Here is an 18,999-nt window from a genome sequence, read left to right as displayed (position 1 = left end):
TTACAGAAAGAATTCAGCCTGTAAATATCTAATACTTCATATCTTATATTTTCAAAATATTTAACACCTTTTCACAATAAAATATATCTTTAAAAACACTGGTATCAGTTCAGACATTAACAAAAGTAGCTATGTCACAGAGTGACTATGGTAACAGGGTACAACAACACTCAGCTGCTCTGCACACAGCTACCATGGTAACATGTAAACAAAACTCTGAGAGGCAGAGGAGTCAAAATGTCAGCCAAGAGGACAGAAAGAGTGGAGCGAGTGGAGGAGGTGAAGACGGAGGTTTTCTCAAAGGAGGAGGAGGAGGAGGAGGAGAGGAGTGAGGAGGTGGAGGAGAACTTTGAGGAGGCGATGAGGGAGGCCGCCTCCTCCACTGCTTCAAGGAGGAAACACGATCCTCCAAAACAACAACAACAAACTATTCCCAAAATCCCAGAGGCAGTGGACGACTTCCTGAGGAACTTCCTCCGGGGTCTGGGGATGAGCCGTACTCTGAGCAGCTTTGAGGCGGAGTGGTATGGCTCGGCTCAGAAGCTCCAGACCGAGTCTCTGAAGATGACCTCTACTGGTGTCTGCTTCATCCCTGACGCTCTCACACACCAGCAGCTCCTCCAAAGTGAGCTGGAGGAGGTCTGCAGGGAGACCTACCAGCTCAGGGAGGAGGTCCTGAAGGCCGGGGAGAGCCTGGTGAGGATGCAGATTGAAAGGAACTTCCACCGGATACAGTACAGACGAGCTCTAGAGGAGAAGGACCGGCTGATGGAGGACCACAAGAGGCTGAGGAAACACCTGCAGTCTTTTGAGCCAGCGCTCAAACAGTTGGACGACAAATATCAGGGCGCTCTGTCGCAGAAAATGCTCCTCAGTTTAGAGAAGGAGCGAGTGAAAAACCAGGAGGACTCTGAAATCAAGAAAGAGAGAGGCCTCAGGAGTAGCTCACCTGCAAGATCAACCTTAAGACTTCCAAGGAGAGCAGAGTTCCCTGACCCTCGCCTGGCTCAGGTGAGCTCTGATGGAGACTATAAAAGTTCCTTCAGCTTGTCCTGCTCCATCAGAGCTCACCAGCTCCCCATCAGCTGCATCCACCTGCATCCACGAAAGATGATCCTTGCCTCCGCCAGTGATGATCGAAGCTGGAGGCTGTGGGCGCTGCCAGTGGATGGGGAGAAGGTACGAGATGGGTTTGTTTTTCAATCCATCTAGTGTGTTCAGCTCTTCTTTCAACAACACTCAGGAGACCATAGAGGATTACAGCTGTTCAACAGTTCAGAGTCTCCTGGGTCATATTTACCAACCTGGACTTTTCTTCTTTTAAATTAATTCACATATAGGATATATTTTTAAGGCATCATTTTTCTTTTTTAATTCTGATTTTTTTTAAATATTTTTTTGTGATTATTATTATAATATTTATTTTATTATTTAATTAAGTAATTTAATTTAGTTAAATCAAATTATTATTTTATGTATTTATTTGTGTTATTATTATTGCTATTATTATTATTATTATTAATAATAATAAATAAGATTTAATCTAGTATATTATTATTATTTTAATCCATCCATGGTGTTCAGCTCTTCTTTCAACAACACACTGGACATTCTTTTAAATTCAGATTTTTTAAAATTATATATTTATTATTATTAGAATAATAATAATAATCACTATTATTATTATATATTTTTTATTGTTTGTTATTTTTTGTATTATCTACTGTAGTATTTAATTAAGTAATTGAATTTAATCTAATTCTTATTTTATTTATTCATTTTTTTTGTTATTATTTATCATTTTTTTATTTTGTATTATTATTATTATTATTATTAATAATAATAATTTATTTAATTTAATTCAATGTTGTTGTTTTTTAATCCATCCATGTGTTAAGCTCTTCTTTCAACAACATTCAGGAGACCAGATTCTAGACTTTAAAGTGACATGTTGTCACATTCTCGCCTGATAGAGGATTTCAGCTGTTCAACAGTTCAGAGTCTCTTCTTGGTCATATCAGCACGTGGACTCTTCTACTACAGAGCCATGCTGTTGTGATATGTGCAGAATGTGGTTTTGCTGAAATATGTAAGGTCTTCATGAAGACGTCATTGTCTGGATGTCAGCATATGTTGGTCCTAAACCTGTATATATTGTTCAGCATTAATGGAGTCTTCACAGACGTGGAAGCAACCCATGCCATGGACTCTTATGATCCCTATACCATCAGGGACGCTGGCTTTGAGCTGTGAGCTGATAACAGAGAAATTAAAGGATGATGTTTGTGTTGCCAGGTTGGTCAGATGGTGCTGACAGGTGAGGGTCACTCTGATTGGCTGTCTGGCTGCAGTTTTCACCCTGATGGAGCCAAACTGGCGACGACGAGCGGAGACACGACGGTGAGTGAGTCGTTACTCTTCACATTCTCTAAATTTAAATTGTTTCACTTCCTGACTCTCAGCCCGTTTGTCCTTCAGGTGCGTCTCTGGGATTTCTCTCGTGGCTGCTGCGTGATGACGCTCTCCGGTCACACTCAGCCCACCTGGTCCTGCTCCTTCCACTCCTGCGGTCACTTCCTGGCATCCTGCTCTGCTGACAAAACTACCAAGCTGTGGGACCTGAACAGAGAGATCAACCATCTCACACTGCGCCGCCACACCGCCTCTGTGAACAGCGTCTGCTTCCTGCCCTTCTCTGACCTCATCCTCACCTGCTCCGCCGATAAAACCCTCGCCATGTGGGACGCCAGGCTGGGAGTCTGCACCTCTACCTTTCAGGGTCACCAGAACCCCTGTAACCATGCAGCCTTCAGCCTGGCGGGGAACATCACAGCTTCCTGTGACTCTCATGGCGTTATCAACCTGTGGGACATCAGGAAGGCGTCAGCAGCTACAGCAGCGGTTGATATTGGACCACAGGCCGCCAACCAGGTAGCGTTCAGCCCGTCAGGGAGGACACTTGCTGTTGCGTGCAGCGACAGCATGGTAAGACTGGTGGAGGTGGATTCCCTCGCAGTGAGCAGCCTGTCGGGTCACTGTGATGGCGTGCAGAGTGTGACATTCGACCACAAGGGGGAGACTGTGATATCAGCGGGGAGTGACGGGCTGATTAACGTCTGGTCATGACCAAGGAAAGAAAATGCAGCTTACAGTGTAAGCACCAAAGAACTGCACTTCCTCAGGTGGCCACTAGGGGCTTCCCTCAAAAGTGAGTCAATCCTCATAGAGCTCCATGTTAGATGTAAGAGTCTGACCTCACAGCAGAATTAAACATGACATCACAGCGTGCTACAAAAACAGTTCTTGGCTCTCTGTTTCCTCTATTCATGATGACATGCATGAATTTGGGCGTGGCCTCTTTTGAGTGAAAGGCTGGAGCTTCCTGAACTTCACCACTTTGCCGTTTTTGTCACGTTTGAGCTTTTTGGAGATTTTTTAAAATGCAAATATCTCAAAAAAGTAGCTTCCTGTTTAGTTTGCTGAAACACGACTCACAAAGTCTGATGTTTTAAGCAGTCGAAGGTTTCAACACCCATTTAAGGAGTCACGCTACGCCCCAAATTTGTCAGTATGTGCCGTATAGCTGGGAAGTTAATAAAACATGAAAATATTTTAAAATATCTGTGTTTTTTTCTCATTCTGGCAACTTAAAACCAGAATATCCTGACCTCTGCGTTGATTTTTATACACTTTTTAAAACATTTGAAAGCCTCATTTCTTTACAGACGATACACTGATATAGACAGCTTGTTAGCTTCACTCTTATCAGGGTTCCCACTCTTTTCCAGAGATCATTTTCCAGGACATTTCCAGGACATTTTCATTGATGATCAAGCTGGTATGACTAAATTTAGTTACTGATTTAGTTCCTAAATAGTGTAATATGTTCCTCTCAGTGGAAGTCTACATTGAAAGACATGTAGTCTATGGCTATCAATGAAATCATCTCTTACATGCTTAAAAATGATGGCAAATTGATAATAGAATAATGCAACCACAGCTGTACAGCACTTCACTTTATTAGTGCAACCAAGTAACAATGATGGGCAACTCTCATCTCAGCTTTCTCTTTTCTCAAAAAATATAAAATGAGCTAAGAAAAAAACAAAAGAGCCAGCAAAGGAATCAGGAAGCTGCCTTACTGAAACAATTAAATAATAATAATGATCAGAGGATCAGTGCATTAATGACCTAAATAGAACTGAATGACAAAAATGGCCGCAATGTTTCTCAACTCAACTCAAACTCAAAATATACCTGCTTAATCATGATATTCATCCTGCTAAGTGGTCGATATAAAACAAAGCAAATGTCACGTTTTTCTATTTGAGTTACCGTAAACTCTGAAAAAAATCGCACCGGTGTAAAGACGCACTCTGTATTTGAAGATCTCTCAGAGATTATAAAAATTTAAATTGTCTTCCTGCATGGCGATGTCTATTTTGATCAGTGATGTTTACAACGAGGAGTTTCTGTGCACCTGTGTCGCTCTTTTTGTTCCGTTTGTTTTCACTATCGGGAGTTTGCACTCCTACTAGCTAGAGCAGGGGTTCTCAAACTTTTTGGAGCCAAGGACCCCTCATAATTGTAACACAGATTAAGCACATTAGTGATGTGTCATGATCAAAAGCTGCGGCTCTGAGAGCCGATGCTTTATAGTGAATCAGAAGAGCCGGCTCCCAGTTTTTCATTTCGCTGCTTAGCTCTCACAGTGTTCAGCCCCAGCTCTGCTCACAGCAGAACTTTGTTTTGATTGGTCAGCATGGCGGCCATGCTGTTCTGTTCTGGTTGGGTTTGCTTGAATTTGATTCGGTTCTAAGTTTAGTTCTGGTTCTAACCCTAACCCTAATCATAACCCTAACCCTAATCTTAACCCTAACCCTAACCCTAATCACAACCCTAACCCTTATCACAACCCTAACCCAAATCCTAACCCTAATCCCAACCCTAACCCTAACTCTAATCCTAACCCTTACCCTAATCCTAACCCTAACCCTAACTCTAATCCCAACCCTAACCCTAACCCTAATCCTAACCCTAACCACGACCCCAACCCTAATCAAAACCCTAACCCAAATCCTAATCATATCCTAACCCTAACCCTAACTCTAATCCCAACCCTAACCCTAAACCTAACCCTAACCCAAATCCTAACCCTAAACCTAACCCTAATCACAACCCTAACCCTAACTCTAATCCCAACCCTAACCCTAATCAAAACCCTAACCCAAATCCTAACCCTAACCCTAACCCTAAACCTAACCCTAACCCTAACCCTAATCCTAACCCTAACCCTAACCCTAACCCTAATCCTAACCCAAATCCTAACCCTAACCCTAATCACAACCCTATAAATGCACCAAATTGGTCAATTATAAGGCTGCTCATAAAAACACCATACGTAAAAGGGTTTTCAACACAAACCATTAGTTTTTTCAAAATTAAGGTAAAATATACGGCTACAAAAGATCCTAAATTAGGAGCTGTTCGGGAGTCGAAAGAGCCGACTCTTCTTTGGGAGCCGAGTTAAAAGAGACAGCTCTCTGAAAAGAGCCGAACTTGCCATCACTAAAGCACATGCTTACTACCATTTGCACTCTTAGTTTCCCTTGGAACTATTTGTATTGTAAAACGTATCAATGTAAATACTTCAGACCTTTACCATAGTGATAAACAGATAACACTTCAATTTGAATCAAGTAAATACTACTTGTACACTTTAAAACAGGGGGTCATTTCATTCCTTGTGGACTCAACATGACAACATTTATACTTTTCAAGTAATTGATCTTAAACACTTTCAGAAAATTAACAAGACTCACATATCCCTTCAGCCACCAAATGGTATAACAATGGTGTATATGCTGTTTTGTAATGACACAGCACAATTTTATCATTTATTAGAAATATATTCAAATTATTTCACGGACCCCCATGCTATAGTTCGCGGACCCCCATGCTATAGTTCGCGGAACCCCAGGGGTCCCAGGACCCCACTTTGAGAACAACTGAGCTAGAGTACGGTAATTGAGCTCTCAGCCTGCAGAGAAAGTTGTGAGAAACAATAAAACATAAACAATATACCCCCGTTTTCTGTGAATGCATGATTATGAAACGAAGGAGAAAAGATGTGAAAAAAGTTGCCCAGTGTCGCTGTCTTTTCCAGCACAGCGTGCACTCAACTTTCAATGAATGGGGATGTGTTTTGTTAATCGGGTCAGGTCGCACGCAGCCATGTTGGAATAATTTTCCAGGACTATATGGGATTTTCCAGGACATTTGACTTTTTCTCCCATTTTCCAGGTGTTTTCCAGTACTGGAAAACTGGTCAACTGTTTTCTAGGTTTTCCAGGACGGGTGGGTACCCTGCTTATAAACAGTTTCTGATCATTTCAGCAACAGGAAGAAGAAGAAAACATCTTTCCAACTTTGAAATGCTTCAAAAACAATCACTATTTTGTTTGTAGAAGAATTTAGGTTTCATTTATAGTCTGAACTATCTGCAATAAGATTAAAATAACAGACAGACACCTTGAAGGTAGAGACACTGCTTTAATGTGAGCAGGTGGCATTTTAAGAAACACAAGTTCATCTTTTCATCTGAAACTGAACAAACATACAAATAAAACGTGTCCGAATCAGACTAAATAAAGTTCAACAGAAGGATGAGAGTTAAAGTAAGTAACTGACTTTCAAGACCTTTAAAAAATAATGTAACAGGACCAACAATGACATACATCAAGTTCATGTGTAAAAACCTTCGTTACAGACTTTATGAGGCGTGTTTTTTTTTGGCACTTCAGTCGTAAACACTCGGACACTTTAAGAAGCTAAAGCTGAACTTCTTCAGACACTCTTCCTCAAACTTCTTGTTCCACCTTCATCATAAACTTACACTGATAACCTGCACTAAAAGCAAACATTTGGCCTCTTCACTTTGACATAGATGCATTCAGGGGATTATTTTACCCTAATTTTTAATCCCTCACTCAGGATTCTAACGCTTCTTGTCTTGTACAGTAATTCTGATTCAACAGGTGGTGTCTAAAATGCAATATAAATCTGTAATGTGTGAATTTAAGCACAGTAGACGCCCTCAGTTTGCACATTTAGAACAATAAAACATTCACTTTTCACCTCAAAGTGCTTCATGTATCAGTATTTAAAATATATAACTTCAAATTTTTAGATATGTTTTCTTTTCATCCTTTCTTTTGAATGTGAAGTTAAAAATGTAACATGTAGTGTTGCAATGAGCTGAACTTGAGCATTGCAATACTGTAGCATTAGCATAAAATCCTTATTGTAAACAAATGCATGTTAGTAGCATGTTTATGCTAATATTTAGCATTATGAATCTGTAACACTGGTGAAGTGAAACGCTGTTCATATCAACAACAGGTTTCAACAAAGTAAAGTTTGGCGTGTAACAGTTACTCGTGACTAGCATTGCAACGTGTTTCCATTAGCATGAAACAGTTATGGCATTTTTAAATGAAGAAACTGGCGTGTTAAATGTCAGCATGAAACAGCGCCCCCTGCTGGCTCGGCTCCAAACACGAAGATTGTCATCATACCTGCAGCTTCTGTTCCGGTGTAAGCTTCTCTTGTTGCTGCAGGATGTTTAAGGACACAGACGGAGATGATGAAGACAGACAGGAGCTGTGAAGAACCAGCTCTCAGTCTCAGGACGGTTTCTGCAGAGAGCAAGCGAGTCCTTCAGCAGAGGAGGAGGAGTAGCGTCCTTCATCTTCGTCCTTCTCCTCCTCGTTCTCTGTGCGTTTCTCTCTGGGTTCTTCCACCAGCATCTTCAGGCGGCTCAGGTGATGCAGAGCTCTGAGGATGGAGAATACAGCACGGATACCAGCGTTTAGCATGTGGCACTGTGAGAGATGAATGAGAAATCTGACATGACATGTTCGGTTACCTCTGCAGAGACGCTCCTCCAAAAACGCTCTCCAGCTCTTCTTCCGATTCAGGTTTCTGCAGCACGAAGAGACAAACTTTATTCAACATGTCACTGTTTGATTAAGAGTTCTACTAATTAAATACAAGGTGCAATTTAAGACTCAACCAGTGAAGACTCATCCTGCCGTGTTGTTGTTCTTACTCTGCTCTGATAAAAGAAAGAAGTGCAGGGATTTGACTCACTGTTCTTATCTTTGACTCTTTAGATTCAGTCCTTGACTTTTCCCTCAGACTAAACATGAGAGCACAGAGTTTGTTTTCTTCCTCAGGTCTCTGCTGAATGTTTGGATGAAAGCCATGTCAAGTGTTTTCTTAAACTTCAAACAGCAGCATCAATTTGACCTTTTATACACTTTTATATTTTTGGTCTTTTTTCCTTTATTTGATAGGACAGCTGAAGAGAGACAGGATATGTGGGGATTAGAGAGCGGAAAATGGTTGACCGGCCGGGTATCGAACCGGTGACCCCTGCAATGAGGACTGTAGCCTTTGCATGTGGGGCGCTTAGACCGCTAGGCCACCCGCGCCCCCAATTGGACCTTTAAAGTGTCTGTTCTCACCTGCTTCACTGGAGTCTCCTCCGCCTGTAACCCGTCTCCTGGAGCTCCTGGTGTCCGCGGTCGTCTCTGAAGCTCCGCCTCCACTGCCTGCAGCCTGAACAGCATCTGCTTCAGAGCCTCTGCTGGACCCGGCTGCTTGAAGACGCAGCCCTGAGCCTGCAGGAGGATGCAGTCAGAAGGGGGATGCTGCGATCCTGAATCTGTCACATGATAATTTTAGACTGTGTTATCAACTCTTACCTGAACTCCTCTGTCAGCCTGAACCTCGTCAGCGTGACCTGCTGCTGCTGCTGCTACTGAGTCCCTGCAGGTTCAACACATCATCACATCTTCAGTGTGTTTACTTATGAGGCATCAGAACCAACAACAGAGGGAGAGTGACGGAAGCTTACCGAGTTAAATGACTCCAGTGGAGCTGCTCCTCTGAGTTCAGACGACCCACGTCTTCTTCAATACAATCAGAGATACTGACTGAAACACAAAACATTTCACAGCAGAAATTTTACTTCATAGAGAGGTTGAGACAAAGTTTAATTTAATTTCATCCCTGGCTGCAGAGAAGCACACATCTCTGTTCAAGTCTCACCTGACTGTGAACGACTGTCGGCCCCTCCAGAGCTCTGAGAGAGAGAGTTCAACACCTGATCGGCCTTCTGGATCAGAGACTCGATCCTGTTGTCTGAGAGGAGGACAAACACAAACAAAAGATATTCCAAAAGGATCCAAATGTCACATGTTATAGAATCAAAATCAGTCATTTGAGTCTTTACTTTTGAAAAGAGTCTCCATGACGTTGGAGCCTCTCTTCTCTGAGGCAAGGAGAGAAATCTGTTCAGCAAACTGAAGCCTGAGATCTCTGAGAGTCTGCCAGCTGTCGGCCTGAGACACATGAGAAGAAGACGAGTAAGACAAAAAGATAGTTGATTGATCCTGCATGAATGTAAGGACCATGCTGCACACGCATGGACAGGACTCTGTGCATTAAGGGAGACATGTCAGAGAGGAGAAGCTGCACACAGGCGAGCAGCCGGAGCAGCTGGAGATTTGGCGCCTCGCTCAAGGTCACCTCAGTGTCCAGGAGGTTAACTGGCGTCTCTCCAACCACCAGACTTTGGTCCATACTAAGACGTGGGCCAGCTATCCTCCAGTTCCCATGCCAAGTCCCTGCAGACGGAGCTCCTGCTGCTCCAAACTGAGCACGACAAGTAATCTCTGAGCTTCAGTCATGTTCTAACAGTCAAAATCCGTCGTCGTGAGTGAATAGAGTCAGGAGTTACCACCTTTAATCACGTGACACAAGTTGCACGCTCATGACACCAAAGCCAGCGCCTCCCATTGATAGAGAGCAGGATGTAACATTGAACACTCCACAATAACTCTGTCTTGAATCAGGACCTCTCTGCAAACACTTTATCAGACGAGTTCTCTCACCTGAGCCGGCATCTGCTCTGGATCATCCTCCTCCAGCTCCTCCACCCAGGATGGAGCTCCTGTTTTGTGATGTGCGGGTAGAGAAACACCTGAAAGATAAACATGGAGATCAAAAAAGGTTGTTTTGATAATGATATGTCAGGAGTTATACACTAAATGAACTGTTTGCACCACCTGTGAAGCGTCTTCGTTGATGCCAAATGCAGATGTAGTTTAAAATGATGACAGGCCAGCTTTAATGCACAAAATGCATTGCAATTTTAAAATAGCATGCACATACTTTAACACAGCAATAAAAGGATTTATTTTGCACCTTTTCTATTTCTTATTTTGCAAAGAAGAGCGAGTTCAGTGTTGCTGGAAACTACAAAATCAGGCGGTTCTAACGAGATCAGACTTGATTTGAACCAGGCTTTCTTGTTGAGTTAAGAATGGATCAATTAATGTTTTTGGTCGTCCATGTTGCAGCTTTGCTTTGGAGTTAATTATCAGTTATTGCAGCAGGCATTGGGTCAGTTAGTCAGCTATTTCAGTTCATGTTAAAGAAGACAGCAAATGCAGAGGATGCCTCTTCCAACAGCTGCACATTTACTCTTTAAAAAAGGAGGAGGAGGAGAAATCAAAAGCCTGATAGGGTAGAAAACTCTGTGCAGCTGGAGACTCAAACATTGACTCATGCATGAGGCAGCAGAACAATCTGCAGTGTGAGTTATTGATGGCTGAGCTGTGGACTGTGGTGTCTTTGGTGTCGTGTGGAGCTTGTCGTACCGTCCCACAGCTCGGACTCTGCAGGCGTTGGCGGCTCGCTTAGGTCACAGCGTTGGATCCAGGCCGGATACTTCAGGTCGGGCACGCTGGTGATTCCTGAGAAGTTCATTTCAGACTTGTTGCTGGTGAACCAGTGAGGGAGGTGGAGCAAGGACGAAGACGGGTCTGCTCGCTCTGATCTTGCTGCTCTGTGTGCAGACTGAAAGAGAGAAAGAGTAAAACACTGTTGGACATAGAAGAAGAATATCGAAGACCTCAAGGTGATTCAAATATAAACCATAGCCACCCTTGAGTAGCTGCCTGAGGAGACGTCGGCATCTGGTCTCAACATGGCTGCTCCTTGTCTCCCTCTGTACACAGACAGGAGGGAAAGTTATGAAAGGTAAAGTTTATACAACATTTGTTTTAAAACAAAGAGAAGAAACAGCACAAACATGAAGCTTCTGTGTGCCCTGGTTGGGTGAGAGTGGTGCAGGTTTAGTCCCGGGGTGGTGTGGCTGCAGCCGGGTCTGTCCCAGGTTCTGTGTGCAGGTCTCGAGGAGGTGAAGCGAGGCTGAGGGGCTGCAGATCGGGACACGAGACCTGAAGCAGAAGACGAGAGAGTCAGAGGACGAGACCTGCACAACGATGGAAACTGTCCAACAAACCAGAACTCAAAGAGCTTTGATAGAAACACGAGAAGGTGTGATGCGTTTAATGACCTCGGGTATCAGTGATGCATTTAAGGAGCCTTCAATAAAAGCAGAGGTGGGCACGACTCGTTTAAAGACCTCAGATGTGAGCGAAGGTGATGCGTTTAATGACCTACGGATGTAAGTGAAGCTGCAGGTGATGCGTTTAATGACAGCTGGGTAAGTTGAAAGTGTGAATGGTGCATTTAATGACGTCTCAATAAAAATGGAGGTGCGAGTGCTGCATTTAACGACTTCAGATGAAGACACAGGTGTGGATGATGCATTTAAAGACCTCGGGAGGAAGTGGAGATGTGAGTGCTGCGTTTAAAGACCATGCAATAAAAAGTGTGAGATGTGATGAAGGACTTGTGGATAAATAAAGGAAGCGATGCATTAAAGGACCCTGCATGAAGGCAGAGGAGTGTGTGATAGGTTTAAGGACCTTGTTTGAAGCTAGACTTGTAGGTGATGTGTTGGGTAGTGCGTCTACTGACCCTGGATGAAGGCAGAGGTGTGGGTGATGGGCATGGAGCCATCATGAGGGATGGACAGTAACTCATCAGTGGTCATGGAGAGTCTGTCTCTGTTGCTGCGATGATGGAGCGAGCTGACGGGGAGGTTCAGGAAGTCCAGCTCCCTTTCCGTCAGACGCTCCCGGAGGACTATGGGTGAAAAAGAAACATTAAAAACAGATGATTTAATCAGGATTAACAGAAACAATATTTAAATCATCAAACACAGAGCTGATGACCTACCATCTTTGTTCCTGAGCGTGCTCACTCCAGCTCTGCTCGGTGTGGAGCGTGGACTCTGAGGCAGAACCAGCTTTCCCGTAGAAGACTCTCTGCTCTGTCGACTCCTCTCGAAGTCTGTGATGTAGGCGTCCAACGCTGCCGAAGCCGACTCATATTCCTGGGGTCGATAAATCGACATGCATGGGTTATTATATTCAGCACGACGAGACACGTCCGAATATTTTACAGCCAGCAGCTCATCTGGACTTCACCACTGACATAAAAGCAGTTGAAGGCATGCAATCTTCCTCCACAGATCTCATTCCTGCTGCAGTGAACTCATCATAAGTAATAACATGAAAGCAGAGTGAACCTTGTCTCTGTATCTGAAGGTGGCGTTGTGTTCAGGAGCCAGCAGACCGCTCCTCAGGTGACCTGAGCTGGACAGCAGGGAGGTCACAGTTGACTCTGGAGATAGAACGTCCCCGACCAACCGGCTGTACTCCATGCTGCAGAAAGAAAAAACACAAGAACCACATTTTGAGGTTAATAATGAGTCTTGTACAGAAAGAAGAGGTCGCTATGATGCTGGCGAGTAATCCACTGTCCCTCGAGGTGGTTAAATGTTGCTCTGTCCTGGATCGATCATGATCAGCTCAGATGTCATGAGACAACAAAGAAAAGAAGAATATTTATGACATTTTGGATGATTTTATCTATGATTTAGCAACATTATTTTGTACAATAAAGCTTAAAATATGCGATTTTAAATACTTCAAATAGTTTGTTTTTGTTTTTTAGACGGCATCTTGTGACCCACAACTTGCGAACCCCTGCTGTAGACCGCAATCGAACAAGTCCCAAACCAGAACCAACACATAGTCTTGTAAGATTCAGACTAAATTATTCTAAGGGGTGCAGAAAAAGAAGGGAAATGTCACTTTCACTGGTATAACAATGTCCAATGTGGTCTGGAGTCACAAAAACAGTGAAACTGGCCTTTTAAAAATATTTCCAGGGATAGTCTAGCCCAGATCTAATGAGTCTAGGTGTAGTGGTTCTGGATCAGGACCTGGTACAATGTGGTCTAAGTGCATTTACATTTTCACAAATAGAGTAAAGGTTTCAAAATTATAAACTGTGTTTTAATCATAGACTGTATAACTAATAACTGAATTTGAATCTATTTATTATTTTAAAAATAAAATGATTTAGTTTTTAATTTAATAAAATCTATACAAATACAATTAATTAAAATATATGTTTAATTTGATTTAATCATTGTTAATTTAATCTAGTCCAGATTTGACAATTTATTCCGTGTATAGTGCCTTAACCAATCAGATGCTAACTTCCGCGTTGTGACGTAGAACGGATTTAAAATCTAAAGTGATGTATATGAGTTAATCTTTTTGTCTACCAGCATCATGTAGAAATAAACACACCATGTACAGAACTTAATCAAGACATGAAGATAGTTTATTGATCTCCTAGTGTATCTAACCACTGAAGTTATCTTTTTTATTGAGTCCAAACTGTCAACAATCATGATTCAACATCTTCCAATCTGAGTTTCACTTCATAAAAGCAGGTGTCAGAAAGTTGTTAAGTGAATTTAGCAACTTTTGAATGTCTGTATAGTCATTAAAAGTTCACAGGAAGCAACCTGGAGGTGTCTGAATGATAGAAAATCAGTGCTTGTTTGGTGTAAGCCTTGACAACAGTTAGCTCACAACAACCACAACACAATAAATCAGCACCGTTGACTCTCTAATGATTAAATAACTTGTTTTCACAGAAGGTTAACAGTATTTTAGTGATATTGAAGTGTTTACAGGACTTTTGCCTCCATAAGGATAACTTATTGACAAGTCCGAATAAGCTAAGTTACAGTGTTTACATACTTAACAGGAGAAAAGCGCCTAACGCAGGAATGTTCTGATTTAAACCTGTTAATCTACCTCAAATTAAAACACACAGCTTACTATTTTACTCCAGTTTGTCTCCTGTTTGTGTCTTCTTCCTTCAGTTTCGTCCACAGCCAACACAGACCTCTGAAACTGGAGATTCAAGCCTCCCGGGTGAAGCTAGCTCTCAGCTAGCTGGTCTGGAACATGGTCTGGAATCAGGGCTGACTTCCCTATGTGACTTCCTCGCTTGCTTAACGCGGTTGGTAAACAGACGTGTAAGCGCAAGGTCGCCCCCTGCTGGACGGGTTTAGAAGCAGTGCAGAAAAGTGTGACAGAAAAAGGTGTCAAACAAAGTAAATACCACAAAATACACCCTCATAAATAAAAAGCAGAATCCTCTCCTTTAAGTTATAGATCTAAAGAAATTATTTGAATATGTATTTATTTAATAATTCTTTTTGACGCAGTCTTTACTTTATTTTATTGTCATATTTGTGTGATCATGACTTGTCTTTTTATCTGTTTATTTTCTGCATTTAACTAGAGTATAGTCCAGCAGACTACAGCCCTGATTAAAGCTGCTGTTGGTAGGAATGGTGACAAAAACGTTACTTTTTTCTGCTGGATTTGGAGAAAAGGTCATAATACCCATCGGTAGTCATCTGTAAGTGGAGCAATTTGAGACTATTGCAAAATCTCTGCATTTTCCAATGCTTTTGTATCAAGCAATGTTATTATTACCCTCGTTCCCGTTATCACGGACCAATCAGAGCTACTCCCCAACCCTCTGTCCTGATTGGTCGAGTGCTGGCCCCACTACGAGGCTGGGAAGCCACTACTTCCTAATAGAAGGCGCACAGCGATCTTTTGTGGGCGGGGTTACGACAGCAGAGAGGGGAAGCGTAGTGTTGACAATCGTAATCTCTCTCAGAACTGATGTTTATATCACGACTACGAACAACAGCTTTAAATAACCTTCCTGATTTTTGATTTTGATTTGATCTGAAAGTGTTTATTGGGAACATGTGAAAAAAAGTAGTAGAAATAATAATAATCTCAAGCAAGAATAAACAAAAAGACAAACACAACAGAAAAAACAAAAGTTACATACAATGCGAAATAATAATAACAATAATAATAATAATAATAATAATAATAATAGTAGTAGGTATAATAATAATAATAATAATAATAATAATAATAATAATAATAATAATAAATTGTACCATCACTAACAATTCTGATTACATACCCAAAAAGGAGTGGGAAGAGGTAAAACTTATTCAATCCCACCCCTTCTACGTAATTAATTAATCATTAATGGTCAATTAATTTGTATTTATACGCTAACGTAAAGAAAACATGCACCAATAAGGCTTCTGTTTGCAAATAAGCAATGAAATCATGATACAAAAGCATTCCCAAAATATGAGTGCAGAGAATTTAATAGACGAGGAGACATTTCACACTTTTTTTGGCTAACTTATAATAAAAAATAAAGAAATCATGGTTAATGGTCAAATACAAAAATAAGTTAAAGCAAAGTGAAGATATCTATTGAGACCACAACTTTCAGTTTCTCTTGAATAGGGATGATTATTGTAAGACGTGTCACTGATGAGAAGGAGTAAAAAGTGCAACAACCTCACAGTATCAAACTTTTTTTTTTGCATTCATTTTTGATCTGAATATCTTCCCTCACTCTTATCTTTGCACCTCACCTTTTGACCCAGCTCAGATAACACAATACTTACCTTCCAACAGTCTGACCACTTCCACTATCTGCTGTGTCTCCAGAGTTCATGGCTGCAGCCCCTTTAACCCACGGCCTCTGACGTCAGTGGAGGCACGGCGAGATGAGGAAGTAAAAGTAGAGAGGGATCACTCCGACTCAAAGTCCAGACACCAGAATCCAAATAACTTAGGTTTGTCTTGTTTCTTTTAATGTTACTTGAAGAAAAACAACTTGTGCTCACAATATATTTATAAGCTTTAATAGGAAAGTCAATTCATGTATTTAAGTTAAGGTTAAAATATGTTTCTATTATTTATATAGTGAACTATTTACACATAAAAGTTATTATTTGCATATTTATCATATTAGAATAATTTCTAAAGTGGTTGTGACCAAAACATGTTTTGCAGGCTATTTACACATTATACTTTAGTGTCAGTTAAAGCTGCTGTTGGTAGGAATGGTTTAAAAAACGTTCCTTTTTTTCTGCTGAGTTTAGAGAAAACGTCATAATACCCATCTGTACTCATCTGTAAGTGAAGTAATTGGAGATTATGGCGAAATCTCTGTGTTTTCCAATGCCTTTGTATCAAGCAATGATATAATCCCCCTCGTTCCCGTTATCACGGACCAATCAGAGCTACTTCCCAACCCTCTGTCCTGATTGGTCGAGTGGAGGCCCCACTACGTTACCCTGATTGGCTGGGAAGGCACTTCTTCCTCATAGAACCATAGCCTGTATATATAATGGACAGCGTCGCTCCGCCTTTTCCCATTGGACGGTTTTGAAGCCAAAATATCCTGTTCCAGAGCGCAGACATCTTGTAAATTTTCTGCAGCTAGAGTCTGCGCAGTAGGGAATTTGTGTGTTTCGACGGTAACAAGCTCCGCCTTACAGCATACCATCCCGAGGCCCTACGGAGTTTCTCTCTACGGCAGCTGTCAATCAATATGAATCCGGATAACGAAAAAAATAAACTTTTCAGAAAGAAAGAGGCCTTGAACACAAAACAGTCAAATAATAACTTCATCCCTTAATGGTTCCTCGAACACATTCGATAAGACTTGGAGCCATCTCTTGAATCATATTGAATCTTTGACTTCCCTGCCTGATTGTGATGACTGAGCCCCCCCCCTTCATTTTATCTATTTATTTTTATTTATTATTTTTTACATTTGGGTTGGATTCTATTATTTTCCTTATTTGTGGGAGGGAAAAAAGAGGGAAAGATGGGACGAATGGAAGTCCTCTGTACCATATTGTACTTTTCCTTTGCTACCACTGAAACTGCTTCCAACAAACAAAGTTATAAAACAATTACTAATAACTACATATCACCACGGCATACGTATGTGAGAAACATTTGTACGACGTGTATTTATTTTTTTAAGTTTGACCGCAGCCCCATTCAAATGAATGGGGGAGACAGTTTTTGATCTATACTGCAGCCAGCCACCAGGGGGAGCAGCCAGCGGCGGCCTCACTTTGAGCTGAGCAAGATGACGCCTATTTTATATAGTCTATGCTTATCACCATGTGTCAAAAAGTAATAAAATCCACACATAGAGTATAAGCTATTAAACCTGGTGGGATTAAAAAAAATGTATGATGCCGACATCATAAAATAAACTGACATAATTATGACCCTGAAGAACTACGATAATAAAAAGTGCAGCCTCAACAACTTTCGGTTTCCGTCGGCCATCTTTTAAAAAACCTTGATTTTCTTTGATCACCTCGGAGTGACACATCTCTATGAACAGACGATCTCTGAGAGAGAGAGAGAGAGAGAGAGAGAGAGAGGGGGTGTGTGTGTGTGTGTGAGAGAGAGAGAGAGAGAGAGAGAGAGAGAGAGAGAGAGAGAGGGTGTGTGTGTTAGTGTCAGTTCGTGTATGTGTGTGTGTGCGTGTATGTGTGTGTGTGTGTGTGTGCGTGTGTGTGTGTGTGTAATATCGCAGACGTCACAGCCTGCCGTTGGTCCAGTTCAGTTCAGATCGGATCAGATGAGCCGTTGGGTCTCCCCGGGGCCAGACTGAGCTACATCCGGACCTGGAGGCAGTTCACCCCGGCACCGCGCAGCCCCGAGCCCGACCCGGGACACTTTTCCGCGGCAGAGACTCCGCAGCAGCCGGGGCGGAGGGAGGGAGGCAGAGCCGCCGTGAACCTCCGTGACGTGGGACCGCCCGGGCTGCCGGGTTCACCGCGGACTGATCGATACGGTCCCCTCAGAGGAATCATCGTGGGATCTTCAGGAGGGGGAGGATGGAGAGGAAGAGGACGGACTGTCCCGCTCTTCCGCCCGGCTGGAAGAAAGAAGAAGTGATCAGGAAGTCCGGGCTGAGCGCAGGGAAGAGCGACGTCTACTACTACAGGTACTTATCGATCAGTCCGGATCAGCTGCACAGGGAACAGGGATCGATTAGTCAACCTGGACCTTCTTAAATCAGGGGGTTATTCCTGCTGTTCATGAAGCTGATCAGAAAGTGTTCACTGTCTCAGTGTGGTTATAATAAGGTGGTGAACACAGTGTCCCTTATCAATATCTGATAATATTATTAAACTTAGTGGTTTTAAAAAAGCTGTTTCATGAAGTTCAGTCAGGGCCAGTTCCCACCTCGACCTTCCAAATGAAGAGCTCCTCATGTTTTATGTAATTTTCACTTTTATACATTTAATTCACATTTTAATTTGTGTAAATGTATTGATCCTAAAATTACTTAATGTTCTGACGGACTATCTTAAAAAGATGAAGCATTGCATATCCGACCAGCGCCTTAAGGGCCTGTGTCCACTGACGACCTCGACTTTGAAGCACTCTCGATCGGCACACACTGTACGGGGGTGAATTTTATTTTAACGCGACATTTTCTAAGATATTGAGATTACAAGTCTTCCAATGAGAGGCACAGCTGACTTGATTGACAGGCAGGAACACTGTAGCTGTTGGCTGGGAGGCTCAAAGCCCGCCTCTTTACGTCACAATCGCTCAACAGCAGGAATATGGCTGCTGCTGACGATTGGCCTCAAAACAGCGCTTCAGAAACAGATGGGTGACGTCATGAATCCTACGTCCATATTTTATACAGTCTATGGTTCGGACGGACTACCTTAAAAAAAGAAGCATGGCATATCCGACCAGTGCCTTTAGGGCCTGTGTCCACTGACGACCTCGACTTCAAAGCACTTCGCAAAAGTTGTCTCATGGTGAGAGATGTCCT

The 18,999-nt window shown here is 42.2% G+C and overlaps 3 protein-coding genes across 5 annotated transcripts in view; 2 read left to right on the top strand and 1 right to left on the bottom strand.

The window, feature by feature from the left end:
- Positions 1–176: 176 nt before the first annotated feature.
- Positions 177–3,301, top strand: LOC117830938 (sperm-associated antigen 16 protein). The gene is made up of 3 exons (XM_034709302.1): positions 177–1,179; positions 2,296–2,400; positions 2,479–3,301. Exons 1-3 carry the CDS (start codon positions 238–240, stop codon positions 3,124–3,126), a joined length of 1,695 nt encoding a protein of 564 aa, XP_034565193.1. The 5' UTR covers positions 177–237; the 3' UTR covers positions 3,127–3,301.
- Positions 3,302–6,532: 3,231 nt separating this feature from the next.
- c19h18orf54 (chromosome 19 C18orf54 homolog) lies at positions 6,533–14,309 on the bottom strand. Of its 3 annotated transcripts, XM_034710091.1 has the most exons (16): positions 14,121–14,309; positions 12,509–12,644; positions 12,157–12,313; positions 11,896–12,063; positions 11,162–11,309; positions 11,014–11,077; positions 10,728–10,926; positions 9,960–10,048; positions 9,299–9,407; positions 9,115–9,207; positions 8,921–8,999; positions 8,769–8,832; positions 8,529–8,684; positions 8,152–8,244; positions 7,928–7,983; positions 6,533–7,836 (listed from the first exon to the last, which is right to left on the bottom strand). In XM_034710091.1, the coding sequence occupies exons 2-16, from the start codon at positions 12,641–12,643 to the stop codon at positions 7,686–7,688; spliced, it is 1,761 nt and encodes a 586-aa protein (XP_034565982.1). In that variant the 5' UTR covers position 12,644; positions 14,121–14,309; the 3' UTR covers positions 6,533–7,685. The 3 variants fall into 3 exon arrangements, with proteins under 3 accessions (XP_034565982.1, XP_034565983.1, XP_034565984.1); XM_034710092.1 differs by lacking the exon at positions 8,152–8,244 and having other exon boundaries at positions 14,121–14,301; XM_034710093.1 differs by lacking the exons at positions 6,533–7,836; positions 7,928–7,983; positions 8,152–8,244 and adding an exon at positions 8,023–8,116 and having other exon boundaries at positions 14,121–14,304.
- A 3,353-nt stretch (positions 14,310–17,662) lies between these two features.
- The window catches only part of mbd2 (methyl-CpG binding domain protein 2), a 39,840-nt gene continuing 38,503 nt past the window's right edge, over positions 17,663–18,999 (top strand). The window contains exon 1 of the mRNA XM_034710380.1: positions 17,663–18,153. Coding sequence (XP_034566271.1) covers positions 18,044–18,153 — 110 coding nt within the window. The 5' untranslated portion in view covers positions 17,663–18,043. The remainder of the gene's footprint in view (positions 18,154–18,999) is intronic.

This window comes from Notolabrus celidotus, chromosome 19, assembly GCF_009762535.1.
Source record: "Notolabrus celidotus isolate fNotCel1 chromosome 19, fNotCel1.pri, whole genome shotgun sequence".
Taxonomy (NCBI): domain Eukaryota; kingdom Metazoa; phylum Chordata; class Actinopteri; order Labriformes; family Labridae; genus Notolabrus; species Notolabrus celidotus.
Note: the sequence above shows the minus strand (reverse complement) of the source record. Positions and strands in the feature narration are given on the sequence as shown.

Bases quoted from the DNA above. Each gene is read 5' to 3' on its own strand.
- LOC117830938 (XM_034709302.1), top strand. From the start codon at position 238: ATGTCAGCCAAGAGGACAGAAAGAGTGGAGCGAGTGGAGGAGGTGAAG. The intron at 1,180-2,295 runs GTACGAGATGGG...TTGTGTTGCCAG, and splicing joins TGCCAGTGGATGGGGAGAAG to GTTGGTCAGATGGTGCTGAC. The intron at 2,401-2,478 runs GTGAGTGAGTCG...TTTGTCCTTCAG, and splicing joins CGACGAGCGGAGACACGACG to GTGCGTCTCTGGGATTTCTC.
- c19h18orf54 (XM_034710091.1), bottom strand. From the start codon at position 12,643: ATGGAGTACAGCCGGTTGGTCGGGGACGTTCTATCTCCAGAGTCAACT. The intron at 12,064-12,156 runs GTAGGTCATCAG...TTTCACCCATAG, and splicing joins CACGCTCAGGAACAAAGATG to TCCTCCGGGAGCGTCTGACG. The intron at 11,078-11,161 runs GTTTGTGCTGTT...GTCTGTGTACAG, and splicing joins AGGGCACACAGAAGCTTCAT to AGGGAGACAAGGAGCAGCCA.